General features: G+C 37.8%; 3 protein-coding genes and 1 pseudogene across 3 annotated transcripts in view; 2 read left to right on the top strand and 2 right to left on the bottom strand.

Annotated features, from left to right (window-relative positions):
* Positions 1-132: 132 nt before the first annotated feature.
* On the bottom strand, positions 133-2,390 carry LOC131780931 (uncharacterized). The gene has a single exon (XM_059097556.2). It carries the CDS (start codon positions 1,968-1,970, stop codon positions 228-230), a length of 1,743 nt encoding a protein of 580 aa, XP_058953539.2. The 5' UTR covers positions 1,971-2,390; the 3' UTR covers positions 133-227.
* A 6,666-nt stretch (positions 2,391-9,056) lies between these two features.
* Positions 9,057-10,928, bottom strand: LOC131780932 (uncharacterized). The gene has a single exon (XM_059097557.2). The coding sequence runs from the start codon at positions 10,926-10,928 to the stop codon at positions 9,222-9,224; it is 1,707 nt and encodes a 568-aa protein (XP_058953540.2). The 3' UTR covers positions 9,057-9,221.
* An 8,662-nt stretch (positions 10,929-19,590) lies between these two features.
* Positions 19,591-25,555, top strand: part of LOC131780881 (histamine H2 receptor) — a 37,079-nt gene continuing 31,114 nt past the window's right edge. Inside the window, 2 exon segments of the mRNA XM_059097481.2 lie at positions 19,591-19,823; positions 20,681-20,786. The gene's annotated coding sequence lies outside the window, so the exon portion shown is untranslated.
* The window catches only part of LOC136279093 (heat shock 70 kDa protein 14-B-like), a 10,961-nt pseudogene continuing 10,826 nt past the window's right edge, over positions 25,421-25,555 (top strand).

Raw genomic sequence — 25,555 nt, 5'->3', positions numbered from 1 at the left:
GCAATCACCACGTGAATTTTCGTGTCACTGGAATAGAACCGTGAAAATTAAATTGTTGGGAAAGGTGTCAAGCCCCCGGACCAAAAAATTCATAGAATAATATACATATATAAACAACACTGGCATTCTCTCCAAACGGCATTTAATAAATGATTCAAAACAGTTAAAACTAAAGTACAATTCTTCAAAATCAGCTAGCGGAAGTAAAACGAACGGAATAGATTTCGTTAAGTTGCATGTCTCTGCAGTAATGTTCCTTCTTCGTTTGATTTTACTATTTCTTGTAACGTTCTAGGTCGGAACCGAGCAATTGATACTTTTTTCCGTGCACGATCCAGAGTCGGCTCGGATTCGTCGTTGGGAAACTTTGGAATGTGTACTTTAACTTGCTTCCCTTTGACGGTCATCTGCATGGTAACATATCCTTTGGAAAGTGACTGATTCGGCCGCGCATCGTATGCGTATGTCACCGCGTCTCCTTTGGTATTTCGCACGGGCTGCCAAGTAAATACGGACCTTTTAGACTTGCGAACGTCCGTGCCCAGCGAAGGTATGCTTAGCCTTTGAGAATCTCTTTTGCTTGCATCATGGTTTAGTGTGACATCATTTTGACTTGACACGGCGTGGAACTTCCCTGGAGGTAAGGTTGCTCTTCTCCTTATTTGTTTCTCTGCCAATTTTTGGTGGGATGATTGTTTAATTTCGGTGGACGTACTTTCAGAAAAATTTCGATTGTCACTATGGGATGGCTGTATATCTGTGTTATTTACACTGTTACTGTGCTGTAAGCCATGCACTTTCGGTTGTCGTAATTCAATCTCAGAATTAAAAGTACTTTGATTATTTGCATCTGGAGTTGAATCTGGTGAATCAACAAATGCCAACCGCGCCGGAGGTCTGGTGCTAGCATGTTTGCGCACTTTGTTAACTTCTCTACTCGTGATTAACTTGTGATCATGATGTGGCTCACGGCTGCTGGGCGCAATCACATTTTGTAGCAATGAAACTCCATTATCGAGACAGTCTGGAGGGCTGTCTGGAACACGAACTTCCGTTATGCTATCCAAACTCTCGCACGACTTAGATATTAACTTCCTGTCATTTATTTGAAATCTGGACTCTAATTCTTTTGTGTTACCATCCTCAAAGATTTCAGTGTGAGCCTTTGTGTCCGAGTTAAACGACATTTCCCTTTGACGCTTTTCTTCAGTCTCTCTGTCTTCCCGTCCATTGCTTTTAATCGTTTCTGCATGTGATGTGTCACGCAAAGATTTTACCAGTCTATGGGACACAATAACACCCCTATGATCTAACTTTAGTCTTGGGTCAAGTAAAGTTTCTTTTGATTCTTTATCTTCTTTCTCTTTCAATTCCTTTAGTTTCTCGTCAGACAACTGGATAAAGTTTCTTCGCGATCCAGGTCGACATGGAGGTTCAATAACACGGAACTGTAGCCTCACTTTGGCCCGCGCCGAACCAGCAGGATCACTTTGTTGTTCTTTGTTTACAGCTGAGCTTTCTTCCTTTTTTCCTCTTTCATCTTGAAGGGTCATTTGAGAAAATGTCTTCATAGTAGGCTCGCTGTGACGCAAGTTCAAACCTCTGGGACGTCTACGACTACGAGAGTCTCTACCGTTCATATCAGGCATCGAAAATCTCTTATAAGCCACAGGCATGTCTTCAGAACTAGCCAAGGCCGCGCGACCGTCGATAGTGTACCCTTGAGAGCGCAGAAGCTTTCTTCTTTCCGGGCTTATTCCTGGATTTTTCCGAACATTTTGTATTTCTCTAATCTTCTTCTGAAGCGAATATTTTTCCACTCTGTACTCAGCATTCTTTTGGGTTTTTTTATTATCCAAGACCTTAAGTCTTTCCTCTAAGAGGAAGGATTCAGTTTCATTTAATCGACGTGTCTTTATAAGACTTTCACACGTAACAGATGTCCCTTGCTGCTTTGCTGAAATAGCCATTCTGTGATGGTATTAACATCTCAGAACCATGACAAGACATTATTTCGCATAATTTTATCATCAAGGCTCCGTGAGACGGCTTCTGGTAAACAAAGGATTACTTTAGAGTTCCAAACAGCAAAACACTTCATCTGTATCCAAGATACTAGTGTACAATGGTAAGCGAACCGTCACTTTCATTTGCATGTGGGTGATCACGCAACTTCGGAGACTGATCTCAACTTTCGATAACCTACTTCCGATTTTGCGATTCTACACCGAAAGCTTTCAACCTTAATTTAACACACTGAAGAAGATATGTCAGAAATACCTACTCCAGAAACGAGTCTTTGTCTAGACTAATCTGAAATATAATGCAATATAAATAGCTTTTGATAAAAGAACCCTTTATTAACAGCTAATAGATTTTACGCATCAATTTTGACGCCTCATAGATTGACAGCAATTAGCATGTACGCGAAACAGATATTTACATTTAGATGTAAAGAACCGCCAAGAGTCCCTTGCAATGGAAAACTGTTTGACGTCGAATCTTAAAAGAGCTTAACATCGCTTACTTAATGGCATTTAAATATAAAGAGCAAAGCGTTTGTTTAATCAAAGTTTATGATCCATTGCGTAGATAGAGAACTGAAAAGCTATTTATCAACTTTGATTTTGGGGCAAAGGTTGATGACAATGTTAACACTCCGTAGAGAAGTAATATTCCATTATTAAAACAATAGATATTCAGATAACATCTATGCAAAACTTAAGTTGAATCAAAGAGGAGAGAATGAATTATGATTCAATAGCTATTAGCCAATGGTCAACAAAATTTATTCCTATCTGTTGACGTGGGTTTCAGTGACGTATAGCGGAAGTATATCAGTTAAGGGTCTCGAAAAGGACGGATTTTACTCGTAAATGCAAGAAGGTCACAGTTAATTTCAGTTTGATTCTTTCACTTGTGGAAGCGCTTCATTGCTAACATAGAAGAAACTTATCGAATTGTATTTTCTAATTTACTTAGGGTTCATAAGCTATTATATTAACAAGTCAACCTTTTACTTACTGAGGTAACCTGTTCCTTTTACGTCAGACCGCCAACAAATATCGGGCAGTACAGTCGAATAATGGCGAAAGCTTGCCATGAACAACAAAACGATTGTTTATTTCGTCTTCTTTTCGGAAACTCGACACTGGATTAATTTTTTTACTGCTGGTTTTTGTAGCGTATAGCCTTTCAACATTTTTACAGCCACAAAATAACAATCGTCAACATCTCAGAAGCAATACAATTTGTGAAGAAGAAGCAAATCAATGTTTCGTCGAAATGACTGATACTGCTGTTAGCCTGTGAAATAACGTATACAGTGATATAACTCGATAACTTCATGGACCCATGTAAAAACTTCTGCATCTTGAAATTCAGCGGATTAGCGATCCGTGTTTGTCTCCTCTGTCGAGAGAAGATAAAGTCCTATTATTTTCTCTTGCCTTAATTCGTTAACCGTTCTCGGCCTTTTTAATTCATTCTTCTTATTTTTGGCCTTTTTCTGTCCTTCAATTAGGGAGACTACAAAGACTAAAAAAAACAGCTGCAAAATATCGTAGACTGAATGCATGTCACGATGCGTAACACCCATTCCACAAAAAGTGGGCCCAATAGCCATTTTCAATGTCTTTGTTTTGCGGAGGCCACAAGAAAAGTTATAGCCGTACATTTTTAGTGCCCAGGTAGAGTAGACATGGTAAGTTCAAAGCCCCAAATGCAAAGTCGTATGTATCTTATACCATTTTTTTGCATTTGGAGCTCAAAACCCCCTAAAAGTACTTTTTTTCAGTGTCCACGATGGAACGGTAGAACAAACATCTTGATTATAAACCTCTGAATGATCCCCGGGTAAACATTCGATATGTGTAAACCGTCCAATAGTAAATGAACTTAAAATAAATTTTGATGTTTCATAGTGCACTGCATTAGTCCGATTTTAGTAGTCACAGAATTGATGTCCACAAATTCTTTGTAACTTCCGTTACCGAAATAAGAAAAGTAATTTAACTGCGTTAGAAATCCCTGTATAATCTCTTCTTACCGTCAATTACTTATTGTTTCATCGCAGTTTCAATATTTTAAGTCATCACCTCCTTTTCTACAAGTGGCAATGATAGACTTCCCTTTGAATGAGGCCGAAGAGCACCGTATGGTTAAGAATGTAACTTCCGTTACCAGTGTTTAGCGAAAACAAAAGTTCCTTTGCTTCAAAATGTTCTGTGCAAGTACGAAGGTACCTACAATCAGTAAGCTCACAGACTTATATTAACTGGCTTGTGTCTTGGAAAGAAGTGGAGGCACAAAAGATCTCAAACTGTAACTTCCGTTACTGTAACTTCCGTTACCATTTATTTTGGAATATCTTAAATACGCGTCCTTTGGTTGAGTTGCACTTTGGAACATCATCTGGCTGTCTAAAGTCGCGGCAAAATAAACATGACTGACATTATTGACATTCCAGTGTTACGCAACAACCCCTCCGTTGCCGTATTGCGACACATTCGCCAAGACCGAAGCGTTTGTTACAAATTTCTCAATTTTTCATTGTCAGTCGTTCATCGAAATTGACAAAATCCAAAGGTGAGTAGTATCAATATGATGTACATACAAAATTTATTTGCATTGACGTTTTCTTTTGGCTAAAAGCCTCGTTTTCTGTCAGACAGTAAAAATGTAACGGAAGTTACAAAAACTGGAAGTGGCTTGTTAGGGCCTTAAAACGGGTTTTGGAGTCACAAGAATGAAAATTTTGAACATCAGAGTAGAATATATCGTAAAAATAATCATATCTAAATGTTTAAGCTGTAGGCGTTTAGAGATATTTATGAATAAACCAATTTTAAACGGCGTATTTAAATAATAAAACTGAATCGTTGCGTGACATAATTGGACCTACTCTTCACAATCAGCTTCAGGTGGCCAACTAGCCCAGATGAAATATGGGTGGACTTTGACAAGATTCTGGGAGTCATTGAAGAGCCCTCGTCTCGTGGAAGGTCAAATCGCCACTTCCATTTTAATGATCAGACAATCCAAATGATCACAGATCTATTTGATGGCTGGCTATCAACCAATCAGTAATTTGTAACTACCGTTACTGGTAGTCAATCAATTAAACAGATAGCTTTTTAAGTATTAGTCATGTTTTTCTTTTAAAACTATTTTGATTCATGTATTCATATCTTCAATGAAAGGTTTTTTTTAACAAGAAAGGGTTTTACGTACTGTGTTGACATAAAATATTTGTTTGATATGCAAATGCCGTAATTTAGAAGATTTAATGATGTAATTTTTTTTAGAAGATTGTTTAATTGTAACGTTTATTGAAAGGAAGGCGATTAGTTTTATGTTTTCCTTCGTGAAAATTCGTGCCATATGGCAGCTAAGGTATTAAACAAGTTTCAGGTCATAGCTTACTCATTTGTAACTTCCGTTACTTTTTTTGTAACTTCCGTTACCAAGCTTATGATTAAAATTTCAAGAAAAGGTCTATACGTACGTCCTAACAGACTTGAAGAATATAATGGCATGGTCTTAGCTTCTGTAAAAGAACGTAGTTGTTCTTTCTTCTTCCTCTGAAGAAGAATATAGTATAATTATAAAAAACTTATTTTAAAAAGAAACAATTTCAGACGGTTTAAATTATTTTTAGATCTCTATATTTTCTTCTTTGTAGGAGCAGAGCACTTTAATAGTATGATTTTTATTTACATGTTGCCCTGTATTAAGTATATACTACGTTGATTTTGAATAACTTAAAAACGAGAACTTAAAAAAGTGGAAAATTATTTTAAAGATCGGTGATTTTTTTGCCTAAAGTGATTTTCAAGTAAGTACAATAAAATGTTTCATAACTACGGAAATATATGACCTTTGGTGCTAATTTTTGAGGTATTTACTCTTCGATATTTGCGCTTTAAATTGAATGATTCGCCACGTACTTTCTGTGAAACTGATTTTTTTCGATTTTCCAAGTGACATTGGGCCCACTTTTTGTGGAATGGGTGGTAAGGTAATACTTTTTCAGTTGTTAACAACGGACTTTGACAAAGTAGCGCTGGAAATAGTAGCTTCCAGCTGTAACCTTTTAACCCCTAAGAGTTACTAGCAACTAATTTCTCCTCTCCATATCACTCCTGAATCAAAAATTTAGGTCAAGAGAACAAAATAAATTATCACCAACTAAAGAAGCTGTCGTTTGTTAAGCAAATTCTCCGGCTCGTCAATACCTTAGGAAATGTAAAGAGAACAGTGTGAACTGAGAATATGAAAACTGATGATAGGTTGTAAAGGATTCAAGTTTTTGTCAACCAAGGGTTTTCAGGAAGTAATCTCGTACTGAGCATTGGTTCTATTATAAGGCGCTCTATGATTGGTGTAAAATATTTTAGGCCACCTGCTCAACCAATCAGATGTAGAACTAAAACCACTCACGAGTTGGTCACTTGAGTTTTCCTGCGGTTCGGGCGGTTCGTTTGAGTGTTTTTTTTCTGTGAATTCCTATTTGATACTGGCGACATTTACCTTTGTTCTGTTTGGCCGATGTGATTAAAGTGGTCTTTTTGGACTTCGACACCCGATGAAAAGCGCTAAAATGTTACGTGTGTTGAAGTCCTAAATGTAATAACTGTCCTAAATGTAATAAAGTCCTAAATGTAATAACATTTGGTCCTAAATGTAATAAAGTCTTCAATGTAATAACATTTAGTCCTAAATGTAATAAGCCTTTAATGCAATCGTTTAACTCCTGCAGTGCATTGTTGTTATGGCGGACATCCACATTGATATGTTAGTGGCAGAGCTGTTGCACCAAAAAAACCGCTGACCAGTATACATGTCACATTATGATATCAATCAGCGTCTTTTTACTTGCTAGACATAAGAAATATCAGCAGTCGAAGTATGGTCCTTAAAGCGGTTTATTGATCAAGTTGAAGAAAATTATTTCCAGCCCAAAGTGGGCTAGTGCTTGGCTGGAAGCTCAATAGGATGGAATCGATTGGTACGTAACCATTAAGACTTTTTGGAAAAGAAATTGACTGCAATTGATGATGAACTAGCAAGCTATTGTTGATGTTATCGTTCGTGTTATAGTCTTTAGAAGTGATGCACCATTTTAGAGCAGTTTGAATGATTTCGCTGTGTCACATGTTAATCCAAAAGAAAATTATTATTATCAGTAGCGTTATTGAAATTTTGCACATCAATGTTATTCAGTGTCAATTGATTCTAATGAAGCATTTGAGTTCATTTTTAAGAATGACTATCCTGATTTATTCAATTTTGAACCTGGGGTGTTGCATTTCCAGCCCTCTATGGCTTTACTCCACCTCAGTAATCAGTTCATGTACCATATGACTATAAGTGGAAACTGCTGAGCTTTCTTTTTTCATTCATCTATTTATCTATTCATTTTCTCCCCTCACGGCGGGGAGAAGAGATGAAGACAAAAAATGAAATATAAACTTGAGATCAACTGTAAAATGTATGTTTTCCTAATATTTCGGTTCGGAAACTGATGAACCCGTCATAAGGGGCTAAAGGAAAAAAATGAATGGTTCATTAGACCGTCAACTGACCATCATGTGTTGAATGGTGTAGCTCCATGGTTCAATTTGACTCTTGCGTGGAAAAAAGGCAACATGTCGAGACCTGTGATCGTGAAATGGGATAACATATGATTGGTCAGTCGATATCTTGCTCTGCAAGTCACATTATCATATAGCTAGCAGCGCACGCGGGCAAGATGAAGTGAATCCTGTGTTCTGATTGGCCACCTGAGCGGGCATGATGGGCCCACCCCTCGCCCGTTCGGGATCCCCCGTATTGATCCCACGCAAGAAAACTTACAAAGTTCGTAACTTTTGGACAATGTTTGCATATATACATAGAAAAAAATAAACGACCCTCTTGGGTTTATTGTGCTGCAAACACAGTTGGCTTTCACTATCGGCTCTCGAAATAAACAGGCCATTCTTGATTCTTATCAAAGCGAAATCTTTTGCTATACAATGAATCCTTTAATGATTAAGCCAAGAGAATATAAACTCTCTTAACTAAGCTTGTATGGTCAAGATTACTGGATATTAGCCTCGTTCTTTTTCTACTTTTTTATGGACCGTGACTTCGTCTCAGTCCATAAAAACGCAAAAAAAAAAGAACTCGGCCAATATATAGCCATTTTGACCTCACGTTCGGTCAATAACGCATATGAATATATTTTATGCAAACCCGTACAAATCTGGCAAGGGAAGACAGTACAAAAAATGCCCTTCTGAGCCCAGAATTTGTCTAACGTATAAGTCGGTGGACTTCTTTTTCCTTGTAATTTGGTTCATCAAGTGTTAACTTCAGCACTGACGACAGAAGTATTTCGTCAAAATCTGTTACACTTAAGAGTCTGAGCCAATGATATAGAGAGAGCTATTAGTCAACGTTCTCGTTGCTTTTGCGTCCGTCAATTTGATGCCAAAAGCACATCAGTATCAGAATAAGGTTTTGTAGCCAATGCTTCTCAACCTACGTCTTTAACAAATAAAAAGCCGCTGATTAATATCAGTGAGCCCGCAATATTCTATAAATATCGGTCAGAGGATTCTTTGGTGCAACAGCTGTCACTTTAACATCTCAATGTTAGCGCAGTTAAACGATTGCATAGGAGGCTTATTACATTTAGGACCGAACGTTATTACATTTAGGGCTTTATTAAATTTAGGACAGTTATTACGTTTAGGACTTCAACAACGTGCCCTGAAAAGTGTTTGAAAACTTAGTGATTTTTTTTATTGTATGCCAGCTGACAAGTACCATATAATTATCTGATTCATCCCTTTCACGATTCAAGGTTGATTATTCCGAATCTACGCGTTAGCGTGTACTAAGGTGGAACCACGTGCGAGAAAAAATAAACCAAAACAGCAACCTGCGATCCACAAAAAGGAGGAAAAATTGATATGACAAGAGTATCATACACCAGAGCTTACAACTATAGTGTTCATTTATTATTTGTAAATTTGTACATTATGCAGGTAATATTTTGTGCCGTGAATGTAAATTGTACATATTCATAAAAGCTTTATCTCTTTATATGAGGGTCTTTTTTTAGATTTATATGTTGTGACATCCACTTTCATATGGCGGATGGATACTATTTTTTATAACGCAATAAGTATCGGTTCTAAGTGGTCGACCGTCTGGAGTGTCTGAGACATCAGCTATTTGTTTTTAGCAGTCAGTTTCCTTCCAGTCCCTCCAGCAGCTTTTAGAGCTGACTTGGCCCGAGCCCTCTCCGCTGGCGTGACATCATCTATGCAATCGCTGGTTGAAAACTTGGGTACGTATACCCTGACTTGCTTACCACCGATTGTCATCTGCATCGTCATGTAGCCTTTACTCAGTGCTTTGTCAGGCCTTGCGTCGTAGACAAAATCTTCAGCGCTGTTCCGCCTTCCGTTTATCTTTGAAACTTTTTTCAATGTCGAGCTTTGATGACGGGACAGGCCTGGACGCCCTTGGGGAGCGCTTTGCGCGCGTGTAGCGGCGCTTAGTACACCGTTTGTTCTCGGCTTCCTTAATGCTGCGTTAGAAGGCAGGGAAGCATCAGTAACCTCGCCTCTGGTTTTTCCACTGTCCATTTCATCGCTAGCATCGTGAACAGAGTCCTTCCACGAAACTTTCCTCTCTGAAAGCTTAGAAAACTTTCGTTGGTCTCCATCCGGTTCATCATTTTCTTCCTTTACATGATTGGCAGCCACAACTTTTTTCTTCGGAACTCGAGGGCTTGTTTCTGGCGACTTGGAATGAAACCAATTTCCATTCGATGGAGCAGGTGGAAGGTGAACACTACTTGTACTACTTTCCAAACTCATTCGTCTCAGGTCAGCAACTGTACCAGAAATTCCTTTTTTTCCCGCCATAGAAGCAACAGTCATAGATCTGGGACGTATTTTTGGCCTTAACGAAGGCTTCAGATCCAGAGAAATTGTCTCTTCCAACACAACGTTATCACTGCTTTCTTCCCATAAAAAGTTCGCTTCTGTTCGTAGTCCGCTTTCCAGTTGTAGGTCCGCTGATTTTTCGTCAGTTTTCTTTTCGCTGGTTACAGAATCACTGCCACGAGACTTCTTCCTAACATTTCCGGTTGTCGAAGAACTTTTACGCGACATTTTTCTGCGCGGAGTACTTCCTCTGTTCTCTTGAATATTACCTGGGCATGTGCGACTCCTTGGCCGTAGAACTATCTCCTTATCTCTCTTCAGGTGCGCAGTTTGTGGTCTCAAAACTCCATACTTCCTCTCTATATTACCGATGTCGTCGAGGTTAAGCAGTTTCTCTTTATCTTTAGAGTTTTCATCTTCCACATCCCTAAAGTTTCTCCTGGAACCTGGCCTTAAAGGAGGCGTTATGTTTCTGTAACGGAAATCTTTCCATAAGCTGTGAGACCGTCCTCGAGTTTCAGCCGAGGAGCGATCAATTAGCTCCTCATTGTCCGAATTTTCTGCGTCAAGATTTGGTGCCGCTAACGATTTCAATTTATCGATACTCAGCTGTTTCCTAAGAGTGTCTCCGTCATAAAAATCCGAACAAGGTATATTGATGTCCTTTCCGCATGATGAACGCACCGTAAAATATTCTGCATTAGTCTTATCTTTGGAAGGCAAAATCCTTAGTCCTTTATCCCGCAGAAGCTTCCTCCTTTCCACGCTTACACCAACATTTTTCTTCACACCTTTGATTTTGACCAGGTTTTGGCGAACACCATCGATTTCGTCCGATATTTGTGAATAGTTATGTTGACTCTCGTAGTCGATTGTTTTCACTCGTTCCTGTAGTCGAAAGTTTTCCACTGAGTTCATACGATGTGTTTTCAAGACCCTCGTGGAGACCACCGACGGGGTCTCTCGTGCGCTTCTTACAAACATGACCCCGAGGAACGCAAGCGAATGGCTCACTTGTCAAGTATAAATTTAACACTTCTCCCAAAGTATTGTTTAGCAAAAATAATCTGAATGCGTCTACTGTTTACCATGCGGTATTACGACTTACGGCTTTGATCATTAGGTTAATATAATAAATTGCCTCATTAGTCCCTTGAGAGCGTTACTCTAAAAACCTGACCTTATTGCAGTTACTGCTTCCAAAGCCTTATTCGTCAATTGAAAGGATAATTTGCTTTCTATTTTTCTTTCAAAATCCATTTCAAATAAAGAAATATATCCCAGAAGGATTAAATTGATTTAATTCCTCTTTTGTCCTCTTTGAAATCCGTCAAAATGTAAAGGAATTATTTCTTTTGCGGCTACTTAACAGCTCGAAAATGAAGTGAGGGGTTATTCATGTTATTCAGACGGGGTGTCGCAAACACAATTCAAACAATGTTATTTGGAAGAATCATAATGAGATAACAAATCCAAATTGTGAAATATTTTTCGCACCTTGAGTTTTGGCCATAAAAGACAACTATCTAATTGGATCAATCGGACATAAGACCACTCTTTACTAACATTACTAATTACATTAGAATATAAAAATCCTTGCATAGTACGTCAACAAATAATACCCTTCGCAAATGGATTGATCTAAGTGATAAGCCGTCTCTTATCTCATTAATTTTTGTTTAATATTTTAAGGCAAAGTACACACCGTCACCACAACCACACGAAACGGCGAATTTTATGCCGAAATACAGAGGACTACCTTCAGTCTCACAAAGGATTACCTGGAAGGGATTACTGGAGAAGAGAATACTGGAACATGACTCTTCTGGTCACTGATTAGATTGGTCGGTAATTTAGGACGTTATACTCTTGATTTTGAATTGGCTAGTGTCCAGAGAGGTAGGCTATAAAATTCTCCAAAATTTCATCCGAGTGTCGTCACCTTTGTACCATTGTCAGATGTGTTCAATAAAGCTGCACAGGCGGGCTGAAAAAACCTTCCTTCTTGAGCACTGCCTTACAGTCGCCCGCCCTACCGGTTGGACTCACACCAGCGTGAAAACCCAGATCGGATTTGACGTGCAGAAAGTTTTGCAATGATTGAGTGTTTTAGTGTCGGCAGAACCATCCTTAAACAAGATAGTAATTAACTAAGTAAATAAAAGTTTATTTAAAACACGCTTGCCCCGCCAACTAAGCTGATGGTTAGAACAAGATCACTAGTATAGAAGCTCTACCGGTTAAAAAAAATATTGTGCTTGGCAGATAAGCGTCATTGTCTCGCAGTCAACGGATGGTAAAAAGAGTGTTCATCTTTTCATGTCTAATCATGCGACTGCGTCACAAAAATAGAACGGATGAATCAGACAAACAACAGAACTTTAAATGAAACCAATAGATATAGCTCTGTACCTTGTCCCCTCGACTAGATCTCGTGCAAGTAGCGTTAATTCATTCCGCTAAGTTGGGAAGGACCTCCAATGTTCATCTCTTATTTACTAAGATAAATGCCTCAGTATGAATTAATTTTGCCGTTGAAGAATAATCCAATACAGTAAAAACCCGCATATAAGAACCTAGATTTTTTCAAGTTAGCCTCCATAGGTTCTAATATAAATGGTGTTTACCGTGAAATTAGGCTACCAAGGTTCTTAATCACATTCTTAATTTTTGTTTAATAAAAAAATAACTTGTATTGGTAGGTGTGGGTGTGATATTGCGCTGTATGCCAGCCTCACAGTGCCCCGCTTTGCATGGTGTACTTAGACACACAGTCGGATATGTTGCACAGCTATAGATATATTGACAATACAGTATTGTGGTCTTATAACACTGCCGGTGTTCTGGCTAGTCTTTGTTATCTTTTTGTATTGTATGCGATGTACAGTATCAAATTTGAACAAACTTTACATCCTCAAAATATATAAGAACCTGTATTGAGATTTTAGTCTGGAATGGTTCATAAAAGAGGGGTGCTCAACTGGGAAATTTTAACCTTTCGGGTTCTTAAATGTTAAGTTCTTATACGCAGGTGTTAACTTTATCGGAAAATTCTGAGAGCTTTGTTAATTCAAAACTGAAGGCCTTAGGACTCTGAATAAAGGGGTAAGTTTCTAGAGAAACTGTGGTGCTGCGTCGGTGGGAGAGTATAGCAGGTAATTTAGTGTTAACAACTGGGTTGAAAACGTAAATTAGCCACCGTAAAGGGTAAAAAAGCTGACGTTTCGAGCGTTAGCCCTTCGTCAGAGCGATTGGACAGACAGACTTCGTCTAATCGCTCTGACGAAGGGCTAACGCTCGAAACGTCAGCTTTTTTACCCTTTACGGTGGCTAATTTACGTTTTCAACCCAGTTGTTAACACTAAATTACCTTAGGACTCTGAGCTCGTTTGCACCCTCCATATTCAAAAGCTGATGCCACCCATGTGACTCGTTGTTCTGTGGTTTTCTTCTGCGGTTGTTTTTACTTTTAATTTTCTATCAACGCCATCTGTTATATTGCTACCGGATACTTCTGTCTGAGATAATAAAGGACCAAAAAATTAATATAACAAATATCATCTCAAAGGATACTGTTTCTCTGGAAATTAATAATTCTGATTGGTTTACTTGAACTAAAGAATTGTTCTGAATGTTAATCAGAGAGAAACGTCTACACAAGGATGCATTTTTCATCTTCGGTATCTAAAAAGCAGTGCTACAAACTCGACTTATTCTTGCCATGATAAAAAATTACAACATCTATTCAGGTCCTCAAGCTTTTAAATGACACAAAAAAATTATTAGCGAGAAAAACAATATAAAAAATAACCAATTAACAACTTTGTATGATAGTTTCACAAGACTAACAGTCAATATTCAAATCTAGCCAGCCTTTTCTAACTTTTCAGCAGCAAAATTTATCTATCAGTCTAAGATCCGCCCCATAAGCAATTCCTCTGCGACCGAATATCATCATCATTTCCTCGTAGAATATCAAAACGATTTGCAGTTCCTCTCTGGAAGATGTTGCGCTTTCTTGTTGAAAGATGGTCTCCTTTGCCTTTACGCGTTTTCTCGGGGCAGTAGTTCTTCCTGCCTAACCTTCAATTTGCGTGAAATTTACAGCCATCATAAGACTTAAAAAATCTCGCTATGGAGTTGAACAGGTTCCAAACGAGAACGCAATACAACAGAAAAGTTATGAAGGCCAGCTCAGCGCTCGTGTCACTTTACGAAAAAGTGAAGAAAACTCCGGAAATATCTTGATCACGGGAATACTGAGTTCCTCTTCGATAATCCAAGGCCACTCCATCACGAAATGTAGTGTTTTTTTTCTTCAAAGATTGCCAATCGATGAATCATTATGCAACTGAGATGCCTGTGGCTTAATCCTTTGTAATTTTATACAACAATAAGCCTCATTTACTAACATCTGTCTACGGGAATGATTTTATGGCACCAAAACCAAATTTAATGATGTAAAACACTGAATCACTTTTGAAAAGGAGCTGACGCTCAACTGCAGTTTTCAGCGATTGAAACCTCCCAAGAATTGTAAACAGATGTAAATCCATTCGCAGCTCACTAATTACAATGCAGAGCATTTGAAACACATCCTGAACCCGATTTAAATATATAAATCACGACGTGTCCTTGACTCTTTCCGCCTAAACTACAATACAGTTTATAAATTCAGAGCTGACATTTTAGTCCATGGTTTGATGTAAACGAACACGAATAGAAGAACACGCATAACCCTAGAGCTACTTATCTAAACAAGGTTTGCTTTTACAAAATGAAACCTGTAAAAACAGCCGATCTTAATCTTCTCGCCTTTCCACGTCTTAGTCACGCCAAAAAAAATAAACAAAAAAATAAACTAATCAAACCGAATTAGTAATCATCATCATCGCTCGTTGCGCCAGTAGGTGCATAAGGCCGTCACATTGTCCGCCCAACCACCCCTATCGCGTGCCGCCACCTTAGCCACATTCCAGCTCTTCCACCCCGCCTTGACTGTCTCCTTCGACAATCCTTCTCCAAGTGGTCTTTGGTCTCCCTCTCGTCACTTGACTTTCTGGTGTCCACCCCAATGCCGTAAATTCCGTAAAACATTCGTTCACACCCTCTCTCCTGAGTACGTGTCCTAACCAGTTCCATCTTCTTATTCGCACCTCGCAGCTAATTTCCCTGACCTCTGTCATTTAAACTACTCTCTTGTCATTCTTTTCTGCCACCTAATCCTCAGTATCCGTCTTAGGCATTGGCATTGGAAACTGTTCAGTTTTCTTTCATCGGTCTTTGTGATCTTCCCTGTTTCACAGCCATATAGCATATATGTCGATATATGCTATATGGTAAACCGATTTAGTAGTGATGCTATTAATGGATAAAATCCCCTCCCTTTACAATAAAATAAATGATGAAAAATGATATGTTGCTATAAATACGATGAGGATCCTCTATCCCACAAAATAAAGCACAATATGATAATGAAGGAAACTTGTCAAAGCCAGCCGAGGCTTTATCATATTATCCTAAAAGAGATCATTGGATTATCTTTGAAAGGCCAACAGTAAACTATCCCGGGGCTCTAAAAACTGAGTGAATGATCGTGAGAGGGATGCAGTTATCAGTGCAAGAAAAGCTCCCCGAAAAAGGCCCCGATTTCATCATCAGACATCACATTCTGATCGCTGAATAGATGAAAAGCCCGTTCAACACCATTGAATGGTAAGTTTTCTCACAATAGAAATGTTGTTCTTGGCTAAATAACGTTTTACGTCGATCCGCTTAAGAGCTTAGCAAGCTGGTTAATTGAACACTTTTTCCTCATCAAACTTGAGAGAAGTAAGCCTCAGTAATTCTTTGACCACGGCTCCAATCCACGTCCAGCCTTACCCATCGGTCATGTGTTGAAGCTCACTCCCTACTCTCCCTCCCCTCTTCCACTACTTCATGTTCTTTAGCAAGCGGGGAATTTTCTTCCCTCAGTTCTTTCCACCCCGGAAGCTATATTTGATAAAGAATGGATATTCACAGGAGTGTTGCACCGAACGCTACACGCTTGCTCGATCTCTCTTGCTGTCATCATATAACTTTCCAATTCGAGGGACTGGGAAAGAGATCTTCAGCAACGAAATGTTTCGTCCCGAATCCCTCTCGGTCACTCTGTTCTTCTCAGGAACGCCTAATGAAATATGATACAGAGAAAATTGAACTAAAATTGCGTAGAACGGACGTTTTCCTAACCTGCGTGCTAAATAGTTGGTTAGTTTTGTTTTCTTTATTTTTGTGCTTCCTTACTTGTTTTATTTGAAGACTATCCACAGAAATTAGAACCCTGAGCTAACAACTTTACAGGGAAAGAACCCCTTCCCCTCACCTTGCAAATCAATGAGTTCAAGTTTGCATGAGTTAATGAAATCATGAGAGCCATGATTTAAATCTGAGAAGGGCAAATAGGGTGGTAAGCGCTTAGAACAATCAGAATTAAAATCTCCATTGGTATCATCGCCGCTGGTGGTCGAGCCCCTCGGAGATATTTTGAGATTGCGACAAAAAAATAAAAAAAACCTTTGAGCCTCTGAACCTCTCACGCAACAACTAAAGTTTCTTCTCCTGATTCTTAAATGGTCAACTAGAAAGAAAAGAAATGCGAAATAAACGCAGTTTATGATAAGTTGCAAACCGAGTACAGCTAGAGCTCAATAGACGAAGCATCCTATACCCAACTCTTTAACGCAGGTTTCCTAAATGTATTCAGTGAGACATCAATTGACGCAGTGTGTAGATCCTAATATTAGAGGGCTATCAGCTGGGGTGTTATATTTTTGTAAACAAGCCTTTTACTTTAAGACATTTTACCTAGATCTCCTTCCTTCCTGCTGGTTTACCCAGCAAGCATGAGCGAAGGATTGGAGACTGGCCAGACAAAACGTCGCCAGAGCTCACCTATCACCAGCCACACGAAAAAAAAAAAATTGTATCGACATTTAGACTTTGATGTCGAGTTAAAACAAGCAACTCATACTCGCTATCAAGAGAAAAGAAAAAAGCTTGCCAAAAAAAAACTGACAATAAAAGCTTCTTCGCGTCGACACCACCTTTGTTTATGTTCGTGAGAGCTAACAGTTTAATACTGAGTAAATTGCGGTCGATCATCACTAAATGTATAATTTAACATAGGCTACATGGGGGACTAACCACCGCGTGCGTAAATAATCACAATCATGTCACGAAAATCACTGCTACTACGAAAAAGAAAACCTTTTCACTCGACGTTATTTTCTCATCAAAAAATGTATATTTCAACTTTTTTCTTTAAGTTCATCTGCGTCAACCAGTTTCAGCTTAAAAGAATTCAGTGAGACAAATGGGTCTCACGAAAGCAAGGCAACCATAAAATATAACTTAGACGGATGTAGGGTGGATAGCTGTGATCCTTTAAAAAGCAACTGGAGAAGAGAAAATACGACAAAGTAACCTTAAAGGTGAAATACTGTTGATGTCTACTACTGACAAACACGATCTATTAGTGAATTATTTAAAAATATTTTATTGAACTCTCTTAGTTGTCTAACCAATGCATTACATTGTAAAAAGAAAGTCGCCATGTCTTTTATGTCTTTGGGGAAAAAAAACTTTGGAAAACAAAGTTTTTATTCAGTTCGGCTTTCCTTTGAAATTTTCACTTTATTTGGATTAGGTATTTTCGGTTAGTTAAAAGAAGCATCATAACTTAAATTACTGACAGACAAATCGGTGTGATTTTTAATTAAGACAATGATTTAACGCCTCCGCACAAACCATCAAAAACAGATTGCGCGAAGAAAGATGTAAACAAAGTATGTTTCACCATAAGCTGAAAAGTTAATAATTTTTTTTTCTGAAATACGTAAGAGTTTAGATGAAATAAACACTTGCAGAATAATTGCATGAAGCTCTCGTCGTTTTGAGCTTTTGACACAATGATAAAGTTAACCACTTTTTCTAATTTAATTCTGTTAAATATTCGGAATCCCTCGCCACAGTGTTGCATCGGACTGCAAACACGCAAATGTCGGAGCAGTGCGATTCGCAGAAAAATCAGCTGCAGTTTTTCACTCTTCATAAGTAACTCTCACAAGATCCCCGCGAGCAAATATAATATATTTTTTTCCTTGCATGGGATAAGCGAATGCCGGAAACTTTCTCGGAAAGCATCGTGGCTGCAATGTGCTGTTTAGTACTCAAATCATTAACATTTTAAGTACATCAGCTCCTTTCTTCATGCAATAAGATAATTGCGTGAACAAAAAATATTGCCAACCAAACAATGCAAGAAAATGAACTTCGACATTATTATGCAAGTTACTCCGCAAAGAAACTTAATCTCTCCGGATGTGAGAGAGTTGGTAATATTTCGTAAAAATAGCTAATGGAGACACAGGAAGTGATCATTCAATAAACAGTGCCAAGTACGCGGATATGAGCTTAGATAAATAAAATATGATGTTGAAAGAAGTATTGGAAAAATCAACGACATAAACTGCGCTGTACATAGTTACAGCTATACCATTAAAATACAAAAAAAATTGCCCTTTTAACGGTAATTTCATTTTGAAAGGCAGAAAGATAGTATGCTAATGACGCATGAAAACTGGTTTGGAAATTATTATTTTTCTTTCATTGCCGTCGAGGAAAACACTCGTTCGACGTTGGGTAAAGAAAACTTGTGGTTCTTGTTTTTCCTCGATCGTTCGTCAATTACAAAAAGTATTCTTTTCCCGATTACCATGGAAGAAATAAATCGTTTCTCTCATGGAGAAATGTAACTGACTGTGAAATGTAACTGACTTCATAATCGATTTTTATGTTGATTAGAAAGCGACTGCGAAAGCACGTGAGGACACCTTTGAACACAGTCGACTGAAACTCTGAAGGGCCAACAGGAATATTATTGAATTTGGATGTTCACTTGGCCATAAACAGTAAGTAAAACCATATCTTTTAAGAATAGCAATAGTGCTAATCAAATAAAATAATACTTCGGCATTGGTATAGACAGAAAACGCGATATATAGAATTAATCAGCGCGCACAGCATTATTTTAGGCCTAAGGTGCATTTTGAAGTTGCATTTTTAATCATGACGCCCTGACGAGATAAATAAATACAGGGAACTTGAACTTTAAGTTTAGAACTGTCTCGATACTCGTCCATAGCAATTCCTAGTTCAGTCTCGTGGACTTATTTGGTGGCAGAAAAATAAGAAATAACCACAGCAATTTTTAGCTTAAGCCCAACTTCCCTTGGCTTGACTTGAGATAATTCGCTTACTGCTCGGACCGAAAAAGAGATTATCAAATAGCCGCTTTTTTTATTGCATATTCAACCAAAATTAAGATTTAATATAATTTTTTCTAGGAATAAAAACTAAAAGCTAACAACCCCCAACTGTGATCGATTACAATCCCGCGAAAGGAACGAAATTGATCCAAAAATGATTCCTTCCTCGACCGGAACCGATTTACAAATGGTATGCAATTAAGTCATTAAAAAGAGGTTTCGCTTCATAAAACTTCAGCTATCACAAAAGAAGAAGATAATGAAAGTACAAATTAATGAGACTAAAGCTTTTAAAAACAACCCTATTGGAAAAGTGCATTTAGTTTAGCGCGGCGACAAGTTATACTCTCTCCGTCCAAATCTTCAGGTAACACAGTAGTGAACTCCATAAAATTGAGACAGTCGAGAGATTTTAGCAGATTTAGTTCACCATAAGTACAGAAGCAGTGTGTTTCTTCATTCAGTTTGCTGAATTAGAGCTACTTTAGAAAACAACCGCGCTCATATGAACGATAGGAAATTTGATTGCAGATTTCCCAAAGTGCTTCTCCTTCGCAAGGACCACGAGGTAAGTTTCGCAAGTGATGTTTATGTTCAAAAATGTGGGATAGAATGCATTTGTCAACAAAGAAACAAAGGATCTTTTAAAGGAGGATGAAATTACCGATTTTATCGCGTCTGTTCCATTTTGGTAAATCGTTGAAATTATAACATCGCGACGTTATCTTCATTCTTATCCTTTAAGGATTATCAAGGCCGAATCCTGACTTTGTCGATTATTATCATAAATTTTTGACATTACTAAATGACGTGGAAAGAACAAGCATAATCTAACTGGGGCGTCATGATAATGAAGCGAGAACCATTAGGCACTGACTCTCGCCTTGTCAAATGTTCAATTGTTTGTCGGTGCTACGGCCACACGGTTACGTATTTCCGTCGGTCGCATAAACTGATCTGGTTAACCTTTGCAATTGAAAACATATCCACCACGACGATAAACAAAACATGTAAATTATAAAAAGGTGACGAAGGGTCAAACCTATTTATATCGATATTTATGTATATAATTACAACACACTGTTGATAGCTGAAGTCATAAATCTTTGAACAAGTTTAACTACTGAGCTCAGGAGTGAGAAGTTGCTGGGATGTCGTGTAAACCGAATGAATCTCTTGTGAAGTTCAGGTCGTAAGGAGGTTCGTTTGAATGTTACTAAGGTATAACTAAAGGGGACGTGTCAGGGTCAACAAAGGGAAAATTTGGAACTCGTCCATAAACGCGAAGTGGGTTGCAGCTGAAAACATCTTTTTCGCCGTGGCATGAAGTGTCTGAAGACATTTACAAACTTAAAGTGACCTTTTAGCATCGAATAGCTTTTAAGTTTCGTAAAAACCCTAACAATTTCAGTTTTTCCCTTGTAGATCTATTATCGAGAGTAGCATCACAGATCAGGGGGCTTAACATCCAAGTACTCTAATTTGGAAGGAAGCAACACTGAACACCCAACTCTCAGTGTTAAAACTTCAGGTATGAGCAAAGTAAACCAAATAGAAGATAACATGTAAACTTGAATTAATTGATCACTCAACAAAACCGATGTACTTATTAGTGAGTCGTAGATGAGGAACTCACTTCACTAAGGTAGCGTTTTTACGTAACACGTAATTAAGGTCTCCAACGTAATAATTTACGAAACATCCAGAAGGTGAACCGCCGGGCTCGAGTGCATTTAGCGGGTCGGGTGCGGTTACACGTCATGTAGACCATTAATTTCCTTTGCTGCCTTTTAGATATAAAGCCTTAGAGGAAAGATGTTATCAATTTTTCGATTTTCTCTGACAAGGAAGATCAAATATGCATTTAAACCGAGAGAAGACAAACTAATCAGAAAAAAATGTAAACCACGTGACAACTGGTGAGAAAACATTAAGTGAAAAAGTTACAATAATTATTATTATTTTTTATATTTTTTATAATCATGATTTCTTCTGAACTGTTCTTCGTTAGTAGGGTTAACAAGATCATAGTTCATTGTTTTGACGTTTTTTCTGTGATTGACAAAGCTTTTTGTATTCAACTATATCTTTGTCCCGCAAGGAATTCACACTCATAAATTAAGCTTTGCCAAAACAAGACGCAGATCTTTCTGGAGAGAATATCCCTTATTTTCATAAAAAAGAATTTGAACTTATTACTTTAGTGTTGGTAATACTATACGATACGTTTCAACTACTCATCTTGAAGTCCTAAAGCTCTTCCGTTTTTACTGAGTGGTTTTAATTAATCTTTGGCGAAACACGCGATCCTCTATGGTTTGAAATCATAGGCGAGTTAAGACTTATCAAAATATCCTCATTTATCTTTCTATAAAAAGCAACTGAAACGAGATTGTTTCATCAAAGTCTTGAAGCCGTACAATCCTTGAGGATCCTAGTGGGAGATTTTGAAAGCAGAGAGCACTTCTTACCTCAAGAGAAAAACACTTATCGCTGAGTGTTAATTAAAAGCCGGTGTTGATTTATTTGGGGGCGTTGGTTTTTATTAAACTAACAGAGGTACAACGGCCTTAATCACGATAGTTTTGTCTGTTTACAATGGCATCGTGTCAACGCTTCCAAAGAACTAATGTTGTTCTCCAAACAACTATTAAGGAGCAATTCGGCAATTTTTATTGCATTTTGATAACACAATTCTCTTGTTAAAAATTAGATATTTTTCTTCACAAATAAACTTCAGCGGTCAAAAGTTCATATGTTTCAAAACCGCCTGAGGCAGCACTTGGCTTGAGCCTTAAACTGACAGCAGGGTTTCTCAACTCTCGACTTTAAAAGGAAGGGCATAATAAAATTTTCGGAAAGATTAATCAGCCGAGGCGCACAAAATAATGAAAACAGCGGCAACATTTAAAATATACAAAGTTCCTCAATTATCAAGAAGTGGAGCTGAGTGAGAAATTCAATTTAGGTTTGATGGCGCAAAGCTAAAGGCGAATATGGTGGGTTAACTTACTTTATTTAAATCAATTTGACTTGTATCAGAATCTCTTCAATTTTACATTCTTTTCCTTTATCGACTTTTCTTAATTCCTTGGTCTGGTTTATTTCTGACCTATTGAGACATTGTGGATGGAATAAGGGCGATAGCTTTCTCAATTAAAATTTGAGGTTATTCTGCGAGATAACTTGGCTTTAGATCAGCGGGAAGTCAGCATGTAAGAATGCTAAGCTTGATTTCAAAACAGCAGTCGTCGTCGCAATAGTGTAAATAAATTGTTTACGGATGCATATAAAGTGCCTTCTTAAGAGGCCATGATTGGTTGTTGTTAGCACTTACGGAGTCGAGAAGAACTTTTCGGTTAATTCGATGTTGTATTTTTGCTTTTGTTTTCAAATTTCTCGCATACTTAACGACTAAAAGTTACTTGGTAAGAAGCCGATTAAAATAAGAGAGCTGGAATCTAAATGCGCTACAAATAAGGAACATAATTTGCAGACTATCGTGATAAAGATAACTGGCGCATTTAACACCTTACACCCTAACATCAGTATGCATATTCTCCATACTGTTCTCTATACATCCTTTAGGGTGCTGACAAGGAGAATTTGTTGAGCAATCAAGAGTTCCTTCCTAACTGTTGATCATTTCCTTTTATTCTCGTGATGACTGCTATCAGAGGTTAATAAGATTACATAACATTCTGTCTTTAGACAAAAAATTTCGTGATGAGGGTGGGAAAGGCCGGAGTCGTGGTTGTTCCACGTCACTGCATTAAACATAATAAAACGTACAACCAAACAGTTCCGAGTTTCAGACATCAAGCGGCGCGGCGTCGTTGTGTTATGTTCTCGATCAGGGCTGTAGTATATAAGGAAAAAAGTGAAAGTACTTTTACCAATGTTAGTAATATCACCGTGGAAATACTCAATGATGTAAAAGTACTTTAATTAAGAACACGATTGTACCAGCTTATTAGATTGTTGATGGATGAATAAACTGAGACAGAATATAGAAAGCAATTTAAGAATGAGTGTCTCCCCTAAAAGAATTCATAACAAGGACTGTCACATTTTACAATGCTCTTTAACTTTCTTTCTCAAGCCACAAAGCTGAAGTCAATAACAGTTCAGTTAAACGTCACGTATTTGGTTCCACATCGTCCAAAAAAGGAGGGAAAAAGCTCTAAAGCTGATCAGTTAAAGAAAAAACTTCTAAGTAAAATTTGCAAGTTAAAATTACATCACGAATTGTATCCTTGTTGCTGGGTAACTGGTGACTGTCCATAAGGGTACCCACAAGGCTATAAGGCCCCAGTACAAGCTCAGGAAAGCGCTCCAATTACCTAGGTGCAGTCATAAACTAGGCAGCCAGGGCAGACGTAGATGTTGATCACATATCAGCAACAGATCGGGAAACTGGCAAGTTTTATTCTCCTTAGGTGAGTTTTTTCTGAATTAACAAGAAAATGTTTACTAAGACCTCACAGAGTATATTATTCTAGTATCAATCGAGAAACAGTTTTGTTATTAATCGAGTGATCCGCGTAAAAATTGCGAGCACAGCGCCCTCCAGTCTCCAAACTGATGTTTCATTTAAAAAAAGAAAAGCTTAGGGAAATAAATCGGAAGTTTGACTAAGCAATAATCAAGTTATTTTCGTCGTTTTGAGTGATCCTTATTCAGAAAATGATAGAAAGAAAACTTGTTTGCCCTTCGTGTGGGTTAATAAGTTTCCAGCATACAGCTGAAAACAAGTAGATTGAAGTGCCGTGCTATTCTTTCCTTTTTTAACCAGTGTTGCTTCAAATTTCCTGCCCGACGGCACCCTTTTTATCCGCAGCATAATTATGATCGAAACTTATCGCAAAAAATTTGGACTTAACTTTTAATTTTAGGTGTTCAGATAAATTGAAATGATCTTCTTATTTTTCTTGTTATTTTTAACCCACTTCATTGCTCTCATGCTTAAATTAAAACTTCTTTCTACAGCATATCGACGCCAATTCATGATCATTCTACGAACACAGTTTATTATGACTGTAAATTGACGACTTTATTAAATGTTCGCGACTAAAAACTGGATCAGTCTTATTAAATGTTTAAGTGAAAACAATCAAATACAAATTCACCACACGCTCTCTATCGGACGTGACCTCGCATTCATTTCTCCTACAAAGCGCCGACAATTTGTCATCCTTTCAATAAAAACGTTGGTGATCAATTTGTGCCCCTCGGAATTTCTTATCTGTCCAAGTGGCAATAATTTTGGCAGCTATTGATAAAATTGATCACTCGACGGTGTTTGTTACACTTGGCGCACGGGAGACGCACTCGTGAAAGAACATACAACCTGTCATGAAATTCGAAGGCTTTCAGACTGAATTACACTTGGGCAACATAAAGGACTCTACAAAGCGCCAATCGGAAAAGCACAAGTTTAAAATTGAAATTTAACCCTGAGCTTCGTAACTTAAAAGAAATTCCCGAGTTGAAAGGAAAATGACTCAATGGGGGTAAATGCGTCTGGAAAAAAAAAAAAAAAAAGGTGACACCACGGAAAAGTATTAAATATCAAGTGAGGGCTCGCCAACAATAAATGAAACACATTAGGAGCTGTCGTATTTTTTTTGCCGACATCATTACTTGCGTAAAGAATAAGAAAAACAAGATGCTCTTTGGTATTATTATTTAATCCTGTAGACATACCGACGCGCCTTAAAAGCCGGGAGATGTCATTATTGAATGCAAATTTTCGCCAAATGGGTTATTTCCCACATCAGCAAAATCAGTGATCATTGATAATTTGGTTCTGAGTTTTTAATGATATTTTGACTCAAATGAATAAACGATCGCAAAGGAATGAAAAAAGGAAACCCAAAACCAAAAACAAAAACAATAAAAAAACAAAACAAAAAACCTGGGGATTTATAAGATTGTCAAGGAACTTTAACATACCCAATACTCAGTATTACAATTATATCAATTTTTTGATCAGCAATAGACTCTTCAGTAACTTTATAACTCAAACGGTGAGATTAACAAAACTTGTTGACCTCACACCACGCAAATAATTAGTCAACCAAAGAAAAAAAGGGCCCAGGAAATAGCAAGGAGAAGCAATATAATCGTATAACAAACTTTTATCTCCCGGAAAGTTTCCAAAATATGGTGCCTTTCGCACCAGAAGATTCTAAATTACCTAGGGATAAAAAAAAGTCCAAAAGATTTATCAATGAGGTGAACGAATCGTAATCGTTCAGCTCAACAACCTTTTGAGTGTAAAATTTATCACAGCTACAA

This window comes from Pocillopora verrucosa, chromosome 1 (assembly GCF_036669915.1).
Source record: "Pocillopora verrucosa isolate sample1 chromosome 1, ASM3666991v2, whole genome shotgun sequence".
NCBI lineage: Eukaryota > Metazoa > Cnidaria > Anthozoa > Scleractinia > Pocilloporidae > Pocillopora > Pocillopora verrucosa.
The sequence above is the reverse complement of the archived record's forward strand: the minus strand, read 5'-3'. Positions and strand labels throughout refer to the sequence as shown.